The sequence below is a fragment of the Pseudochaenichthys georgianus genome, unplaced genomic scaffold (genome assembly GCF_902827115.2).
Source record: "Pseudochaenichthys georgianus unplaced genomic scaffold, fPseGeo1.2 scaffold_608_arrow_ctg1, whole genome shotgun sequence".
In the NCBI taxonomy this organism is placed as follows: Eukaryota; Metazoa; Chordata; class Actinopteri; order Perciformes; family Channichthyidae; genus Pseudochaenichthys; species Pseudochaenichthys georgianus.
The window spans coordinates 8,762-24,339 of NW_027263166.1; the positions used below are offsets into that span (position 1 = coordinate 8,762).

General features: G+C 38.4%; 1 protein-coding gene across 1 annotated transcript; it reads left to right on the forward strand.

The window, feature by feature from the left end:
- Positions 1-1,304: 1,304 nt before the first annotated feature.
- On the forward strand, positions 1,305-15,578 carry guca1d (guanylate cyclase activator 1d). Its single transcript, XM_034079403.2, has 4 exons — positions 1,305-1,499; positions 11,363-11,512; positions 14,587-14,674; positions 14,808-15,578. The coding sequence occupies exons 1-4, from the start codon at positions 1,305-1,307 to the stop codon at positions 14,930-14,932; spliced, it is 558 nt and encodes a 185-aa protein (XP_033935294.1). The 3' UTR covers positions 14,933-15,578.

The window sequence follows — 15,578 nt, forward strand, 5'->3', positions numbered from 1 at the left end:
TGCGTCTCTCTCTCTCTCTCTCTCTCTTCTTAGTGGATCTTCTGCGTCTCTCTCTCTCTCTCCCTCTCTCCCTCTCTTCTTAGTGGATCTTCTGCGTCTCTCTCTCTCTTCTTAGTGGATCTTCTGCGTCTCTCTCTCTCTCTCCCTCTCTCTCCCTCTCTCTCTCTTCTTAGTGGATCTTCTCCCTCTCTCTAGGTCTCCTTTCAGTCCACTTCCATCCTCTGTACGTCTTGTTAAAAGTTGTACAGACGAAGCTGTTGCAGATGTGTTGAGGTGACGCTCTCACGCTCGGTCTGTTCCCAGTGTTCATTATTGGTTTAAATGGTTTAGCTGGATCACTGCCGGCGGCTCTGAGCCAATTAGAGAGCGGCATCAATACAGACATCTGACCACGGTCCACCCGACGCGTCAAGACAAGCGATTAAGTAGAGAACACTGGATTTGCTTCTTAAGTTTGGGACTAAAGCTGAAGGTTTGGATCTGTCCAACGGGACGCAACTCAAACTCAGCCATTGTTCCATCGACCCCCCGAACCCTCGACTAGTCGTGTCTGCAGGGAAATGTTCTCACTTGTAATATGTTTACTGGTTTACTCAAATGTTTCCAGACCTTTCTCTGAACTGATGAAGCAGAGTTGACCTGGGTTTCTCAGAATAGAGCTTCTGAATGAAACCCTATAAAGGCTCTCCGGGGGAAATGTTTTCAAGACTCTCTCAGCTTTACATGAGAAGATGTTCCTGTTGACTGGACTCAAGCAGAGTCAGAGGTGCCAGTCACACAGCGAGGATTTTCAAAATAAAGCTGGTCACTGCACCACTCTGTTATGATAGAGACAGTACCAATGATGTATGGAGAACCGGGATGACTGGAAGCGACGAGGGAGGGCTCGCCTGAGGACGACGAGAGAGAGATGGTACGGTACTAAAGTAGTTTCGCTCTGAGGGACTAGTACAGGTATTCTGAGCCTCTCGGCCTGCTGCAGGACAGGTGAGTCCGTTATGTAACCCCAGTCAGGTAAAGCCTCTTGGCTCGGCCTCTGTCCAGAACACCCTGCGGCGGGGTGATCTCATTAGGGAGTTATTCCAGGAGCCTCCTTGATGTCTGCTGCGGGATCCGAGAGGGTTAGAGAGTCCTGAGGTTTGCTCTGCAGACTCGGCAGCGGCGCTGGATTTACCACCAATTCTGTGTGTTTTTGGATCGAACAGGCTGTTTTTGTGGTTCTTCAGACGCCCAGGTCCTTCTGAAACCTTCCCCCCTCCCCCAACACCTGGGTCCCGGTGTCTTTGTCCTTTTCCCCCGCCGCCATGGGGAACCACGGTTCGAACCTGGACGACATCCTGGCGGAGGACATGCACCACTGGTACAACAAGTTCATGAAGGAGTCTCCGTCGGGTCTGATCACGCTGTTCGAGCTGAAGGCCATCCTGGGTCTGAAGGGCATGACGGAGAACGCCAACAGCTACGTGGACCAGGTCTTCCTCACCTTCGACATGGACGGGGTGCGTTCACACAACACTCACACAATCAAACGCTAGATAGGTCGGGTTCAGATGTGGCAAAAGTACACACATCCTTTACTCAAGTAGAAGTACACACATCTTTTACTCAAGTAGAAGTACACACATCTTTTACTCAAGTAGAAGTACACACATCTTTTACTCAAGTAGAAGTACACACATCTTTTACTCGAGTAGAAGTACAGATACTCGTGTTTAAAAATACTCTGGTGAAAGTAGAAGTACTGACTAAACTTCTTTACTCAAGTGAAAGTAAAGAGGCTTTGAAGTGTCCTTCAGTAAAAAGTGCCCATAGCTAGCAGCTGCTTTAAAGAGTACCTGACCTCCCTTTATATCAATAGAACAATAATGTCATTGTTAGCTAATGAATGTTTCCATGGTGACCAACGGCAACATGACAACGTTTCCATTGGTCCCTCTTCTTTAGAGAAGACCAGGAAGTGATGGATACACGGATCGTGTTCCAACCAATAGGCACGCAGTGACTCTACAGAATAATGACCACGCACCAACACACATTCAGACTAAAGGAACCAGCTGTTTGGGAAATGAGAGAAGTAGAAAGTACAGGTATTTGAGTTCAACATGTGAGAAGTAGAAAGTACAGGTATTTGAGTTCAACATGAGAGAAGTAGAAAGTACAGGTATTTGAGTTCAACATGTAAGAAGTAGAAAGTACAGGTATTTGAGTTCAACATGTGAGAAGTAGAAAGTACAGCTATTTGTGTTCAACATGTAAGAAGTAGAAAGTACAGGTATTTGAGTTCAACATGTAAGAAGTAGAAAGTACAGGTATTTGGGTTCAACATGTAAGAAGTAGAAAGTACAGGTATTTGTGTTAAACATGTAAGAAGTAGAAAGTTCAGGTATTTGAGTTCAACATGTAAGAAGTAGAAAGTACAGGTATTTGTGTTAAACATGTAAGAAGTAGAAAGTTCAGGTATTTGAGTTCAACATGTAAGAAGTAGAAAGTACAGGTATTTGTGTTAAACATGTAAGAAGTAGAAAGTACAGGTATTTGAGTTCAACATGTAAGAAGTAGAAAGTACAGGTATTTGTGTTAAACATGTAAGAAGTAGAAAGTTCAGGTATTTGAGTTCAACATGTGAGAAGTAGAAAGTACAGGTATTTGAGTTCAACATGTAAGAAGTAGAAAGTACAGGTATTTGAGTTCAACATGTGAGAAGTAGAAAGTACAGGTATTTGAGTTCAACATGTAAGAAGTAGAAAGTACAGGTATTTGAGTTCAACATGAGAGAAGTAGAAAGTACAGGTATTTGAGTTCAACATGAGAGAAGTAGAAAGTACAGGTATTTGAGTTCAACATGAGAGAAGTAGAAAGTATAGGTATTTGGGTTCAACATGTAAGAAGTAGAAAGTACAGGTATTTGAGTTCAACATGTAAGAAGTAGAAAGTACAGGTATTTGAGTTCAACATGAGAGAAGTAGAAAGTACAGGTATTTGAGTTCAACATGAGAGAAGTAGAAAGTACAGGTATTTGTGTTCAACATGTAAGAAGTAGAAAGTACAGGTATTTGAGTTCAACATGTAAGAAGTAGAAAGTACAGGTATTTGAGTTCAACATGAGAGAAGTAGAAAGTATAGGTATTTGGGTTCAACATGTAAGAAGTAGAAAGTACAGGTATTTGAGTTCAACATGAGAGAAGTAGAAAGTACAGGTATTTGAGTTCAACATGAGAGAAGTAGAAAGTATAGGTATTTGGGTTCAACATGTAAGAAGTAGAAAGTACAGGTATTTGTGTTCAACATGTAAGAAGTAGAAAGTACAGGTATTTGAGTTCAACCTGTAAGAAGTAGAAAGTACAGGTATTTGTGTTCAACATGTAAGAAGTAGAAAGTACAGGTATTTGAGTTCAACATGTAAGAAGTAGAAAGTACAGGTATTTGAGTTCAACATGAGAGAAGTAGAAAGTACAGGTATTTGAGTTCAACATGAGAGAAGTAGAAAGTACAGGTATTTGAGTTCAACATGTAAGAAGTAGAAAGTACAGGTATTTGAGTTCAACATGTAAGAAGTAGAAAGTACAGGTATTTGTGTTCAACATGTAAGAAGTAGAAAGTACAGGTATTTGAGTTCAACATGTGAGAAGTAGAAAGTACAGGTATTTGTGTTCAACATATAAGAAGTAGAAAGTACAGGTATTTGAGTTCAACATATAAGAAGTAGAAAGTACAGGTATTTGAGTTCAACATGAGAGAAGTAGAAAGTACAGGTATTTGAGTTCAACATGTGAGAAGTAGAAAGTACAGGTATTTGTGTTCAACATGTGAGAAGTAGAAAGTACAGGTATTTGTGTTCAACATGTAAGAAGTAGAAAGTACAGGTATTTGTGTTCAACATGTAAGAAGTAGAAAGTACAGGTATTTGTGTTCAACATATAAGAAGTAGAAAGTACAGGTATTTGTGTTCAACATGTAAGAAGTAGAAAGTACAGGTATTTGTGTTCAACATGTGAGAAGTAGAAAGTTCAGGTATATGTGTTAAACATGTAAGAAGTCAAAGTTAAAAGTGGTCGGAAAAATAATTAGTGGAGTAAAGTACTGATATCAGAAAAATGTACTTAAGTACAGTAACAAAGTATTTGTACTCCACTACTTCCCACCTCTGGTCGGGTTATGATGCGAGCTCTCTCTAGTAGTAAGTCCTGTATCTGCTTCACCTGGCAGGTACAATGGTTAAAGCTTTCCTGTAATGTTAAATACTTTTATACATAAAGGGTTTTCACAAAGTTTCTATCCATAAAATAAGTTTTCAAGTTCTTCTAAATTACTCCAACATTGCAATGATTTTGTCTCGAGGTGGTAGGAAGTCGATGTTCAGAATCAAACGCTAGATATGTCGGGTTATGACGCGAGTTCTCTCCAGGGAGATATGGTTTCTCTAAACTGCACTGACGTTCTGTATCTGCTTCACCCTCCACATGGACGGGGTGCGTTCACAAGTTCTCTCCAGTGACATATTTCCAGAAGTGTTTCTCCATCAAACTGAGGTAGAGTCCTGTCTCTTCTGCACCTGGGTCACAAAGCCAGGGCTTTCAAAAATAAAGCAGTTTTCTTTTGAGGTAAGAACGTTTTCTAAAACTGGATTTCCCCCCACCAGAATACCTCACCAGATCAAAGTAAAAGCCTATCTTAAAGTCCTGTTTCTGCACTAACACTTACACAGTGAGGGATTTTCAAATAAAGCCCCCGAATTAAACACTAAGCATACCTTGGCATCATTCAAGTTTTCTGCGGTGAGATATTGTTAGATATTCCTCTGACAGGAATCTGATTCAGTCCAATGAAGACGAGCGTGTTCTTGTTTTATAGTAAGACGATATGGAAAAATATGGAATTTGAGAAAACAATGTCCTCCAGACGAGACATATTTAGCTTCATTTTGAAAACCTGGCTGCGTGTCGCTGTTAGCGCTCCATGTTTACGCTGTGGAGACACGGGACTCTGCCCAAGTACAACTTAGAGAAACTTGAGATGGAGACATTTTTGCTGCTTTTTCACAAGACAAACGTATTCAAAGTTTAAATGCTAAGTGTGTCCTGGCAGGTAAAAGGGTCAAAGCTTTTCCTGTTAAAATACTTCCATCCATCATACATGTCATCCCGTAGTAAACACACTCTACGTTTGTTCTTGTCTTGAAATGGTAGGAAGTCGACGTTCAAGATAAGCATTCATTTTCCTTGTGTTAAAAGTAAAAAGCTCATTTGGATTTCGATTAACAAAGATTAAGGCAGCAGGTTGGAGTGGCATGACTGATTTTGAGTGTATGTGGTATTGTTTAATATTTCCATGGAGGAAACACAGGTTTAAATAAATTAAATATCTGGAGAAAAAGAAAATATTTAAAAAAACTCTTGATAATGTCGAGAAGTTTTAATATTTAATGGAATAAAGTCCGTAAAGTTTGGAGGTAAGGTTTGGATGCATACATGTTGTTCACACTACAGGTGAATAGGGTCAAACAATACAACTAACAGGTATCACTATGACACCCCCCCCCCACACACTTCTTTACTGACATTAACACAGTTATTTTTTATATAACATCGGAGGCTGTGGCGCAGTGCGTTGGTGTTGGGATCAGGGGGTCACAGGTTCAAACCCCACTGCAGTCAGCATGTCGTTGTGTCCCTGAGACACTTCGCCCCAAAGTGCTCCTGTGGGGATTGCCCACAGTGCTGTAAGTCGCTTTGGATAAAAGCGTCTAACAGGTGACATGTGATGTAATATTAATCACAAGTTCTCTGACAGGTTATGTTTAATGAGGCGACATGTGATGCAAATGCTAATGCTAATGCTAATAGGAGAAATCTGCAAAAAAACAAACAGACAACGTTAGTAAAAGTAAACTCTGGGTGTGGATTTTAAGTGTAAAGTATCCTTGAAGCCTTTAATGGAAAGTTAGAGAAGCTCCATCTGCTGTGTTTTGTTTACAGTGTGGAGGAATATTATAAGTGTGTAAACTAGTTTCTCTATTAAAACTGAAATTGAATATGATAAAAGTAAACACACAGATATATTGTAAATATATAAAGGTTTAGGTTTGGTTCCAGAAGTTAGTTTTTTATTTATATGTGAATTTACACACATTTGAGATTTTGGGAGGACTTTTTGTCCGGTCCCCATATTGTCATAAAGCCATGTATGAGTGTAAATAGACCATTTCATTTTAAAGTCCAGTTAAGAAAAATAGGATAAAGGTTGGGTTACAGCATTTAATTGTGAGGGTTAAGGTTGGAATAAAGGGGCTAGAGAAGGCATGTTATCCCTTTAAAGGGCCTCACATGTGTGGAAAAACAAACATGTGTGTGGGTGTTTATAAATCAAAAACAAAAATGAAGGTCCGAATTTAAATATTGTAGATATTTGCAAAAAAATACATGACGTAGGGAATTCTATTTTTAGTTACATGGAAAAAAAGTGTGAACATTTTATTTTTAAATAGATAGATAACTCTCAGTTTGACCGTAGGACCAGATTGAATTTGACCAAAGATCTCCTGCAGAGATCAGAGTTCAAGTCAGATGTGTGAATGAGGACAAAGATGGCCGTTGCAGCACTTTCATTGGCTCTCTGTCTGAGTGGATTACAGCGAGAGCAGAGACATGATCCTCGTTCAACGACAGATAAGAGGATTAAGATCAGATCGGTGAAGTTCAAGGAAGACGATCAGGGACTACAAGGCTCTCAGACGCTATAGAAATCTAGCAGAAAATACTCCTACTTCTCTCTCTCTTTATTAACTCAGATTGTAGAGAAGTCTATGAGAAAATGTTCCTACTTCTCTCTCTCTTTATTACCTCAGATTGTAGAGAAGTCTATGAGGAAATGTTCCTACTTCTCTCTTTATTACCTCAGATTGTAGAGAAGTCTATGAGGAAATGTTCCTACTTCTCTCTCTCTTTATTACCTCAGATTGTATAGAAGTCTATGAGGAAGTGTTCCTACTTCTCTCTCTCTTTATTACCTCAGATTGTAGAGAAGTCTATGAGGAAATGTTCCTACTTCTCTCTCTCTTTATTACCTCAGATTGTATAGAAGTCTATGAGGAAATGTTCCTACTTCTCTCTCTCTTTATTACCTCAGATTGTATAGAAGTCTATGAGGAAATGTTCCTACTTCTCTCTCTCTCTATTACCTCAGATTGTATAGAAGTCTATGAGGAAATGTTCCTACTTCTCTCTCTCTTTATTACCTCAGATTGTATAGAAGTCTATGAGGAAATGTTCCTACTTCTGTCTCTCTTTATTACCTCAGATTGGATAGAAGTCTATGAGGAAATTTTCCTACTTCTCTCTCTCTTTATTACCTCAGATTGTAGAGAAGTCTATGAGGAAATGTTCCTACTTCTCTCTCTTTATTACCTCAGATTGTATAGAAGTCTATGAGGAAATGTTCCTACTTCTGTCTCTCTTTATTACCTCAGATTGTATAGAAGTCTATGAGGAAATGTTCCTACTTCTCTCTCTCTTTATTACCTCAGATTGTAGAGAAGTCTATGAGGAAATGTGCCTACCTCTTTCTCTCTTTATTACCTCAGATTGTATAGAAGTCTATGAGGAAATGTTCCTACTTCTCTCTCTCTTTATTACCTCAGATTGTATAGAAGTCTATGAGGAAATGTTCCTACTTCTCTCTCTCTTTATTACCTCAGATTGTATAGAAGTCTATGAGGAAATGTTCCTACTTCTGTCTCTCTTTATTACCTCAGATTGGATAGAAGTCTATGAGGAATTTTTCCTACTTCTCTCTCTCTTTATTACCTCAGATTGTAGAGAAGTCTATGAGGAAATGTTCCTACTTCTCTCTCTTTATTACCTCAGATTGTATAGAAGTCTATGAGGAAATGTTCCTACTTCTGTCTCTCTTTATTACCTCAGATTGTATAGAAGTCTATGAGGAAATGTTCCTACTTCTCTCTCTCTTTATTACCTCAGATTGTAGAGAAGTCTATGAGGAAGTGTTCCTACTTCTCTCTCTCTTTATTACCTCAGATTGTAGAGAAGTCTATGAGGAAATGTTCCTACTTCTCTCTCTCTTTATTACCTCAGATTGTAGAGAAGTCTATGAGGAAATGTTCCTACTTCTCTCTCTCTCTTTATTGCCTCAGATTGTATAGAAGTCTATGAGGAAATGTTCCTACTTCTCTCTCTCTTTATTACCTCAGATTGTATAGAAGTCTATGAGGAAATGTTCCTACTTCTCTCTCTTTATTACCTCAGATTGTATAGAAGTCTATGAGGAAATGTTCCTACTTCTCTCTCTCTTTATTACCTCAGATTGTAGAGAAGTCTATGAGGAAATGTTCCTACTTCTCTCTCTCTTTATTACCTCAGATTGTATAGAAGTCTATGAGGAAATGTTCCTACTTCTCTCTCTCTTTATTACCTCAGATTGTAGAGAAGTCTATGAGGAAATGTTCCTACTTCTCTCCTCTCTTTATTACCTCAGATTGTAGAGAAGTCTATGAGGAAATGTTCCTACTTCTCTCTCTCTTTATTACCTCAGATTGTATAGAAGTCTATGAGGAAATGTTCCTACTTCTCTCTCTCTTTATTACCTCAGATTGTAGAGAAGTCTATGAGGAAATGTTCCTACTTCTCTCTCTCTTTATTACCTCAGATTGTAGAGAAGTCTATGAGGAAATGTTCCTACTTCTCTCTCTCTTTATTACCTCAGATTGTATAGAAGTCTATGAGGAAATGTTCCTACTTCTCTCTCTCTTTATTACCTCAGATTGTATAGAAGTCTATGAGGAAATGTTCCTACTTCTCTCTCTCTTTATTACCTCAGATTGTATAGAAGTCTATGAGAAAGTGTTCCTACTTCTCTCTCTCTTTATTACCTCAGATTGTAGAGAAGTCTATGAGGAAATGTTCCTACTTCTCTCTCTCTTTATTACCTCAGATTGTAGAGAAGTCTATGAGGAAATGTTCCTACTTCTCTCTCTCTTTATTACCTCAGATTGTAGAGAAGTCTATGAGGAAATGTTCCTACTTCTCTCTCTCTTTATTACCTCAGATTGTAGAGAAGTCTATGAGGAAATGTTCCTACTTCTCTCTCTCTCTTTATTACCTCAGATTGTATAGAAGTCTATGAGGAAATGTTCCTACTTCTCTCTCTCTTTATTACCTCAGATTGTATAGAAGTCTATGAGAAAATGTTCCTACTTCTCTCTCTTTATTATCTCAGATTGTATAGAAGTCTATGAGGAAATGTTCCTACTTCTCTCTCTCTTTATTACCTCAGATTGTATAGAAGTCTATGAGGAAATGTTCCTACTTCTCTCTCTCTTTATTACCTCAGATTGTATAGAAGTCTATGAGGAAATGTTCCTACTTCTCTCTCTCTTTATTACCTCAGATTGTAGAGAAGTCTATGAGGAAATGTTCCTACTTCTCTCTCTCTTTATTACCTCAGATTGTAGAGAAGTCTATGAGGAAATGTTCCTACTTCTCTCTCTCTTTATTACCTCAGATTGTATAGAAGTCTATGAGGAAATGTTCCTACTTCTCTCTCTCTTTATTACCTCAGATTGTATAGAAGTCTATGAGGAAATGTTCCTACTTCTCTCTCTCTTTATTACCTCAGATTGTATAGAAGTCTATGAGGAAATGTTCCTACTTCTCTCTCTCTCTTTATTACCTCAGATTGTATAGAAGTCTATGAGGAAATGTTCCTACTTCTCTCTCTCTTTATTACCTCAGATTGTATAGAAGTCTATGAGGAAATGTTCCTACTTCTCTCTCTCTTTATTACCTCAGATTGTATAGAAGTCTATGAGGAAATGTTCCTACTTCTCTCTCTCTTTATTACCTCAGATTGTAGAGAAGTCTATGAGGAAATGTTCCTACTTCTCTCTCTCTTTATTACCTCAGATTGTAGAGAAGTCTATGAGGAAATGTTCCTACTTCTCTCTCTCTTTATTACCTCAGATTGTATAGAAGTCTATGAGGAAATGTTCCTACTTCTCTCTCTCTTTATTACCTCAGATTGTAGAGAAGTCTATGAGGAAATGTTCCTACTTCTCTCTCTCTTTATTACCTCAGATTGTATAGAAGTCTATGAGGAAATGTTCCTACTTCTCTCTCTCTTTATTACCTCAGATTGTATAGAAGTCTATGAGGAAATGTTCCTACTTCTCTCTCTCTTTATTACCTCAGATTGTATAGAAGTCTATGAGGAAATGTTCCTACTTCTCTCTCTCTTTATTACCTCAGATTGTATAGAAGTCTATGAGGAAATGTTCCTACTTCTCTCTCTCTTTATTACCTCAGATTGTATAGAAGTCTATGAGGAAATGTTCCTACTTCTCTCTCTCTTTATTACCTCAGATTGTAGAGAAGTCTATGAGGAAATGTTCCTACTTCTCTCTCTCTTTATTACCTCAGATTGTAGAGAAGTCTATGAGGAAATGTTCCTACTTCTCTCTCTTTATTACCTCAGATTGTATAGAAGTCTATGAGGAAATGTTCCTACTTCTCTCTCTCTTTATTACCTCAGATTGTAGAGAAGTCTATGAGGAAATGTTCCTACTTCTCTCTCTCTTTATTACCTCAGATTGTAGAGAAGTCTATGAGGAAATGTTCCTACTTCTCTCTCTCTTTATTACCTCAGATTGTAGAGAAGTCTATGAGGAAATGTTCCTACTTCTCTCTCTCTTTATTACCTCAGATTGTATAGAAGTCTATGAGGAAATGTTCCTACTTCTCTCTCTCTCTTTATTACCTCAGATTGTAGAGAAGTCTATGAGGAAATGTTCCTACTTCTCTTTCCAAACTACAGTCCGGGGGCCAAATGCGGCCCCCGGACTGTAGTTTGGAAAGAGAAGTAGGAACATAAACTTCTGCTTGTCTTATATTGTACTTCTTAAAAATATATGTTCAAATATATTACACAGTATTCATGTGTTAATATCTTCAAATACATTCAGTCAATTAAAGTTGAAAACATGTTCCAGCAAATCTAAGTTGATAAGAAAAAAGCCCAATAACACATTCACATATCAAGCTTGAAATAAACCCTTCAGATCATCTCTTATTATCAGCGATCTGAAGCTTCTGTTTTAAGGACTGAGCTGCTAACAAATAAAGTAAACCCTCCGTTTCTTAAAGCATTTTCAAGAATCAAGAATAATTTACCTACATAGTATTTTTCCAACTCATAACAGAAGTTGTGAGGCGATAAACCTCTAATGAGCGGCCCTGACCTTCGTATGTTTTTCTGTGTGTCACTGAAAAAAGTTTGGACCCCCCTGGCCTACACATTACACATAATAATCCAATTGAATCCTAACGTTGTTGTTTTTCCTCTCCTCCTTCAGGATGGCTACATCGACTTCGTGGAATACATCGCAGCCGTCAGTCTGATGCTGAAGGGAGAAATCAACCAGAAGCTGAAGTGGTATTTCAAACTGTTCGATCAGGACGGGAACGGGAAGATCGACAAAGACGAGCTGGAGACCATCTTCACGGTAACAACACAAGCATTATAAAACTGAGGGGAAACTAGAATATCTCTAAAATGTGGAATCGTGTCGATATCATTCATAGTGACTCATCGTTAACTGGGATAAGATTAGATGCACTTTATAGATATTGGAAATGTTTGCATTGCAGCAGCATAATAAACAAGACATGGCACTTAAGTAGAAATTAAAAGAGTAGAGATGAACTATTCTAAAATGTAAACATCTCAAAATTGAAATAAAACAGCATTAAGAAGTTGAAAAGTTGACCATGAAGATAAGAAAATCTATCTAGGCCAATTTTCCGTTAACACAACGTGTAAAGATATATAAACATGCAGAAATCCACTTAGAAAATCTGGGAATTACAGAGCCTGTTCTAGAGTTTTCTTCAGTGTCAAAGTAAAAGTATTTATTCTTCACAAAAAAAAATCCACTCTTTGACAAAACGTTGACTTTTTTGCTGAAAATATTCGACTTTTTCCTTTAAAAATTGTTTTCTCAATATATTTTGACTTTTCAAAAATTCCATAAAAAAAAATTACAAATATTTCCAAACTATTTCAAAAAATATTCCATCTCTTATCTTAAAGGGGACCTTTCATGCACTTTGTGATGTCTTTTATACATAAACATGTGTCCCCGGTGCGTCGGGGAACTCACGCAGCGTCAGGAAATAAAACCCTCTCTTTTCCTCCGTACCCAAATCTTTTAAAAACGGAGGTACAACGAGCGGATACAGATTTGCTGCCGATATGACGTAATATCGGATGGTGGACCCACAGAAAGTTGCTATCAGAAACAATGCCTGACGTGTTTCGGACGTAACCTCGTGTTTGTTTACATTAGCAAGCCTCGCTAACACTCAGAGCAGGGTTTCCGCTAGGATTTTTTCTCGCCGGTCAAATGTCCGGGCAGAATTCATTTTACCGGACTAATTTGAAACTTACCGGTCATATTTCAATAATAATAAGAGTTGTGTAGCAGAGTTTCCGTTAGCAGGTAATTACCGGACTATGAGCAGATATGCTTCAGTTTAAAACTCAGTTCACGGGCTCATTTTTATATTGCTTCAGTTTATAATCGTAACAGATCGAAAAATTCAGATTCATTTTTCAATAAATGATTCCACAAACAACAAACAACATAATTATTACATTCAAACAAACTACTTGTAGTAGATAACGTACATTATTCAGAAGTTTACATCAACTTTGAATAACAACACGGGAGAAACGGATGCTCTCTTTTCCCCTCTCTCTCCCTCTCTCTCTCTCTCCCTCCCTCTCTCTCTCCTGACAGCCCGTCAGTTTCTCCTGCAGCTCGCTAAACAGAGGGCGGGGCTTCAGGTGATCCTGCAGAGCTGCGTGTCTCGGTCAGACTCAGCAGCCGATCTGATCTCTCTCTCGCGTCCGGTTACACTTCACTCGCGTTTATGTCCATATCGATCAGATCCAGCTCTCCTGATCGGCCTTTATAGAGAGCACCGATCAAACTATTAAGAGTGAATATCGGCCGATAATGACCGGCGGCCGATCGATCGGAGCCTCCCTAATTATTACCAGACATTTTGACCGTCAGGTTTTGAATTTACCGGTTTTTTATAAATTTTACCAGCTAAAAACCGGTAATTACCGGCTAACGGAAACCCTGACTCAGAGCTAACCTGTACTGGAGAGAGTATGTACCTCACCTTGTGGTAAACCTGAGAGAAAAAGCATTCGAGCTCCATACTGTTTCAGAAATAATCCTTGATGTGGTTTAGAACAGGATGACGTTTTATCACAGCAGAATTTAACTTTATCTCCGGTAGAATTCTGATCAGGCATTAGCTCCGCCTCCTCTTTTTTTGTTCAAGCTAAGGACCCAAAATCTGCGTTTCTCTAACAGGGCTGCAAAAGAGGGGTTTAAGGGATTTCTAAAATGCATGATCTGTTTGTATTTTGAGCAAAACACATAGACATGTTTTTATTTGTATATATCTGAGACCCATAAAATATGCCTAAAAATAGCATGATAGGTGCACTTTAAGATATTGCAACTTTTTACACAATTATTCTTCCCTTTGTTCCATAAAGTATTACAGGTTGTTTTTCCAAAAATCTAAAAAACGTCAGCGTTTATATAAGGATTACTTTTTCTCAAATTATTCTGACATACAATATTCAAATATCTTAGACCTTTTTCAAAAGATAGTCAAAGTCAGAACATAAAATCTCCCAACTTTTTCTCAATAAATACAATTCTCAGTTTTTCCCGAGATAAATGTGAAGAACAGAAGAGTGAGAACAGAAGTGTGGAGAACAGAAGAGTGAGAACAGAAGAGTGAAGAACAGAAGAGTGAGAACAGAAGTTGAATGTCTCCTCAGGAAACCCTTCTTACTTTCTGTAACTTGACCGACAAACCTGAAAAGATTGATGAGCTGATGACCGCGGGATTAGCTCTGAAATTAGCCGTGTGCTAATCTGAGCTAATCAGCCGACAGGCAGTGGAACAAAAAGTCCCGAGCCAGTTAGAGCCGACGTCAAACCAGTGATCAGATTTCAGAGAAAGGGCGTTTAGCCCTCCGCTGCCGGGAGGTTTATCAAAGTGAAACAGACTTTAAAGAGGAACCTGCTCAATACAAGTGTTGTTTTAAATGATTATTTAAACCTGTAAATGCTAAATGTCTATGGGAATCTATAATATAAATACATTATTATTGAGAAGAAGCACTAACTTAAAATCCTAAAAACAAAAACGCTTGAATGCAAAAACGTGTGTTAGAAGTAGAAATCGTAATACATTTATTATTTATTTATTTTAAATGTATGACTTTTATATTTACATTATATTTCGTCTACAAAATATTTATTGTTTTTTGGTTTATTTTTATTTTGTGTTATGATTTCTGACATTGTGTTTTATTTATTCAAAGATTTTAAAAACAAAAAATAAATAATTTATTTGCTATTTTCCCTTCATTAACTGCTATTTAATTATTCGCAGTCCCTTTAAGACCAACGTTTTAGTATAAGGAGAAAGACTTCCTGTTTCTGTGGTTTTACCTGAGTCACAGTTTGAGTGTCGCCCCCTGCAGGCGATACAGGACATCACACGGAACAGAGAGACGAGTCCCGAAGACATCGTGTCGATCATCTTCCAGAGGATCGACATCAACAGAGAAGGTAAAAAAGAGACAAGATAACACGTATTTATTCAGGTGCTCACTGAACCCCAGAAAGATAGTTCTTCTGAAATAAGCCAGCACTATTAGTTTGATTTCTTCTTCACTCTACCCCTCACCTGTCTCCTCCTCAGGTGAGCTGACCCTGGAGGAGTTCATCGAGGGAGCCAAAGACCACGAGGACATCATGGACATCCTGCGGGAACTGATGGATCTGACGCCGGTGCTCCTCATCATCGTGGAGGGCCGGACGGGCTGAGGGCCACAAACACTGAGCAACACAAGCTTTAACAGAGAACTGAACTAAACCCCGACGCCCCTTTCAAAATAAGAGAAAAGACTTACTCCTGATGATCGGTGGTCAGAGCGAGGCCGTGGGAAATCCAACAGACGCGGAAATGTAAAGATTTGGGAAGGATTGGACGTCCAGGTGCTCGTCTCCCGGGGTGACCTTTGAAGAAGACTTTGAACTCCCTCACAAATCATGATATTCAACAACCAGAGAACTTTATTTTGAAATACAATCAGGATTCCAGTTTCCAAAGACGCTTTTAGTGCCAGCTTCATTTGAAATTAGACCAAAATATGTCATTCATTACTTTGTAGTTAAATTCTCTCCAATGTAAACTCTTCTTCGCTCAGTTAGTTCCAGACGGCATTCAACATTTTGCCAATTTTAGATTTAATTTGGAAAGACTTTCATCCAGCTGGTTGTGGTAAAACTTTCTCAAAGTATCATCTCAAACTTCCAATCTTCTTCCGGCAGTATAATTGAACATTTTATATTTCGCCTGAATTGCCGGGAGATGTTCTCGAATAATGTCGAATATTTAGTCTTTTTCTGGAATAATGCAACCGTGAAGTCTCTGGTTGGAATATTTAGCTCTAAAAAAGTAGTAAACTAT

What these genes read in the sequence shown, in the direction of transcription:
- guca1d (XM_034079403.2), top strand. Translation starts at nt 1,305, where the DNA reads ATGGGGAACCACGGTTCGAACCTGGACGACATCCTGGCGGAGGACATG. An exon ending in TCACCTTCGACATGGACGGG is followed by an intron (nt 1,500 to 11,362) that starts GTGCGTTCACAC and finishes CTCCTCCTTCAG; the next exon opens with GATGGCTACATCGACTTCGT. An exon ending in AGCTGGAGACCATCTTCACG is followed by an intron (nt 11,513 to 14,586) that starts GTAACAACACAA and finishes CGCCCCCTGCAG; the next exon opens with GCGATACAGGACATCACACG.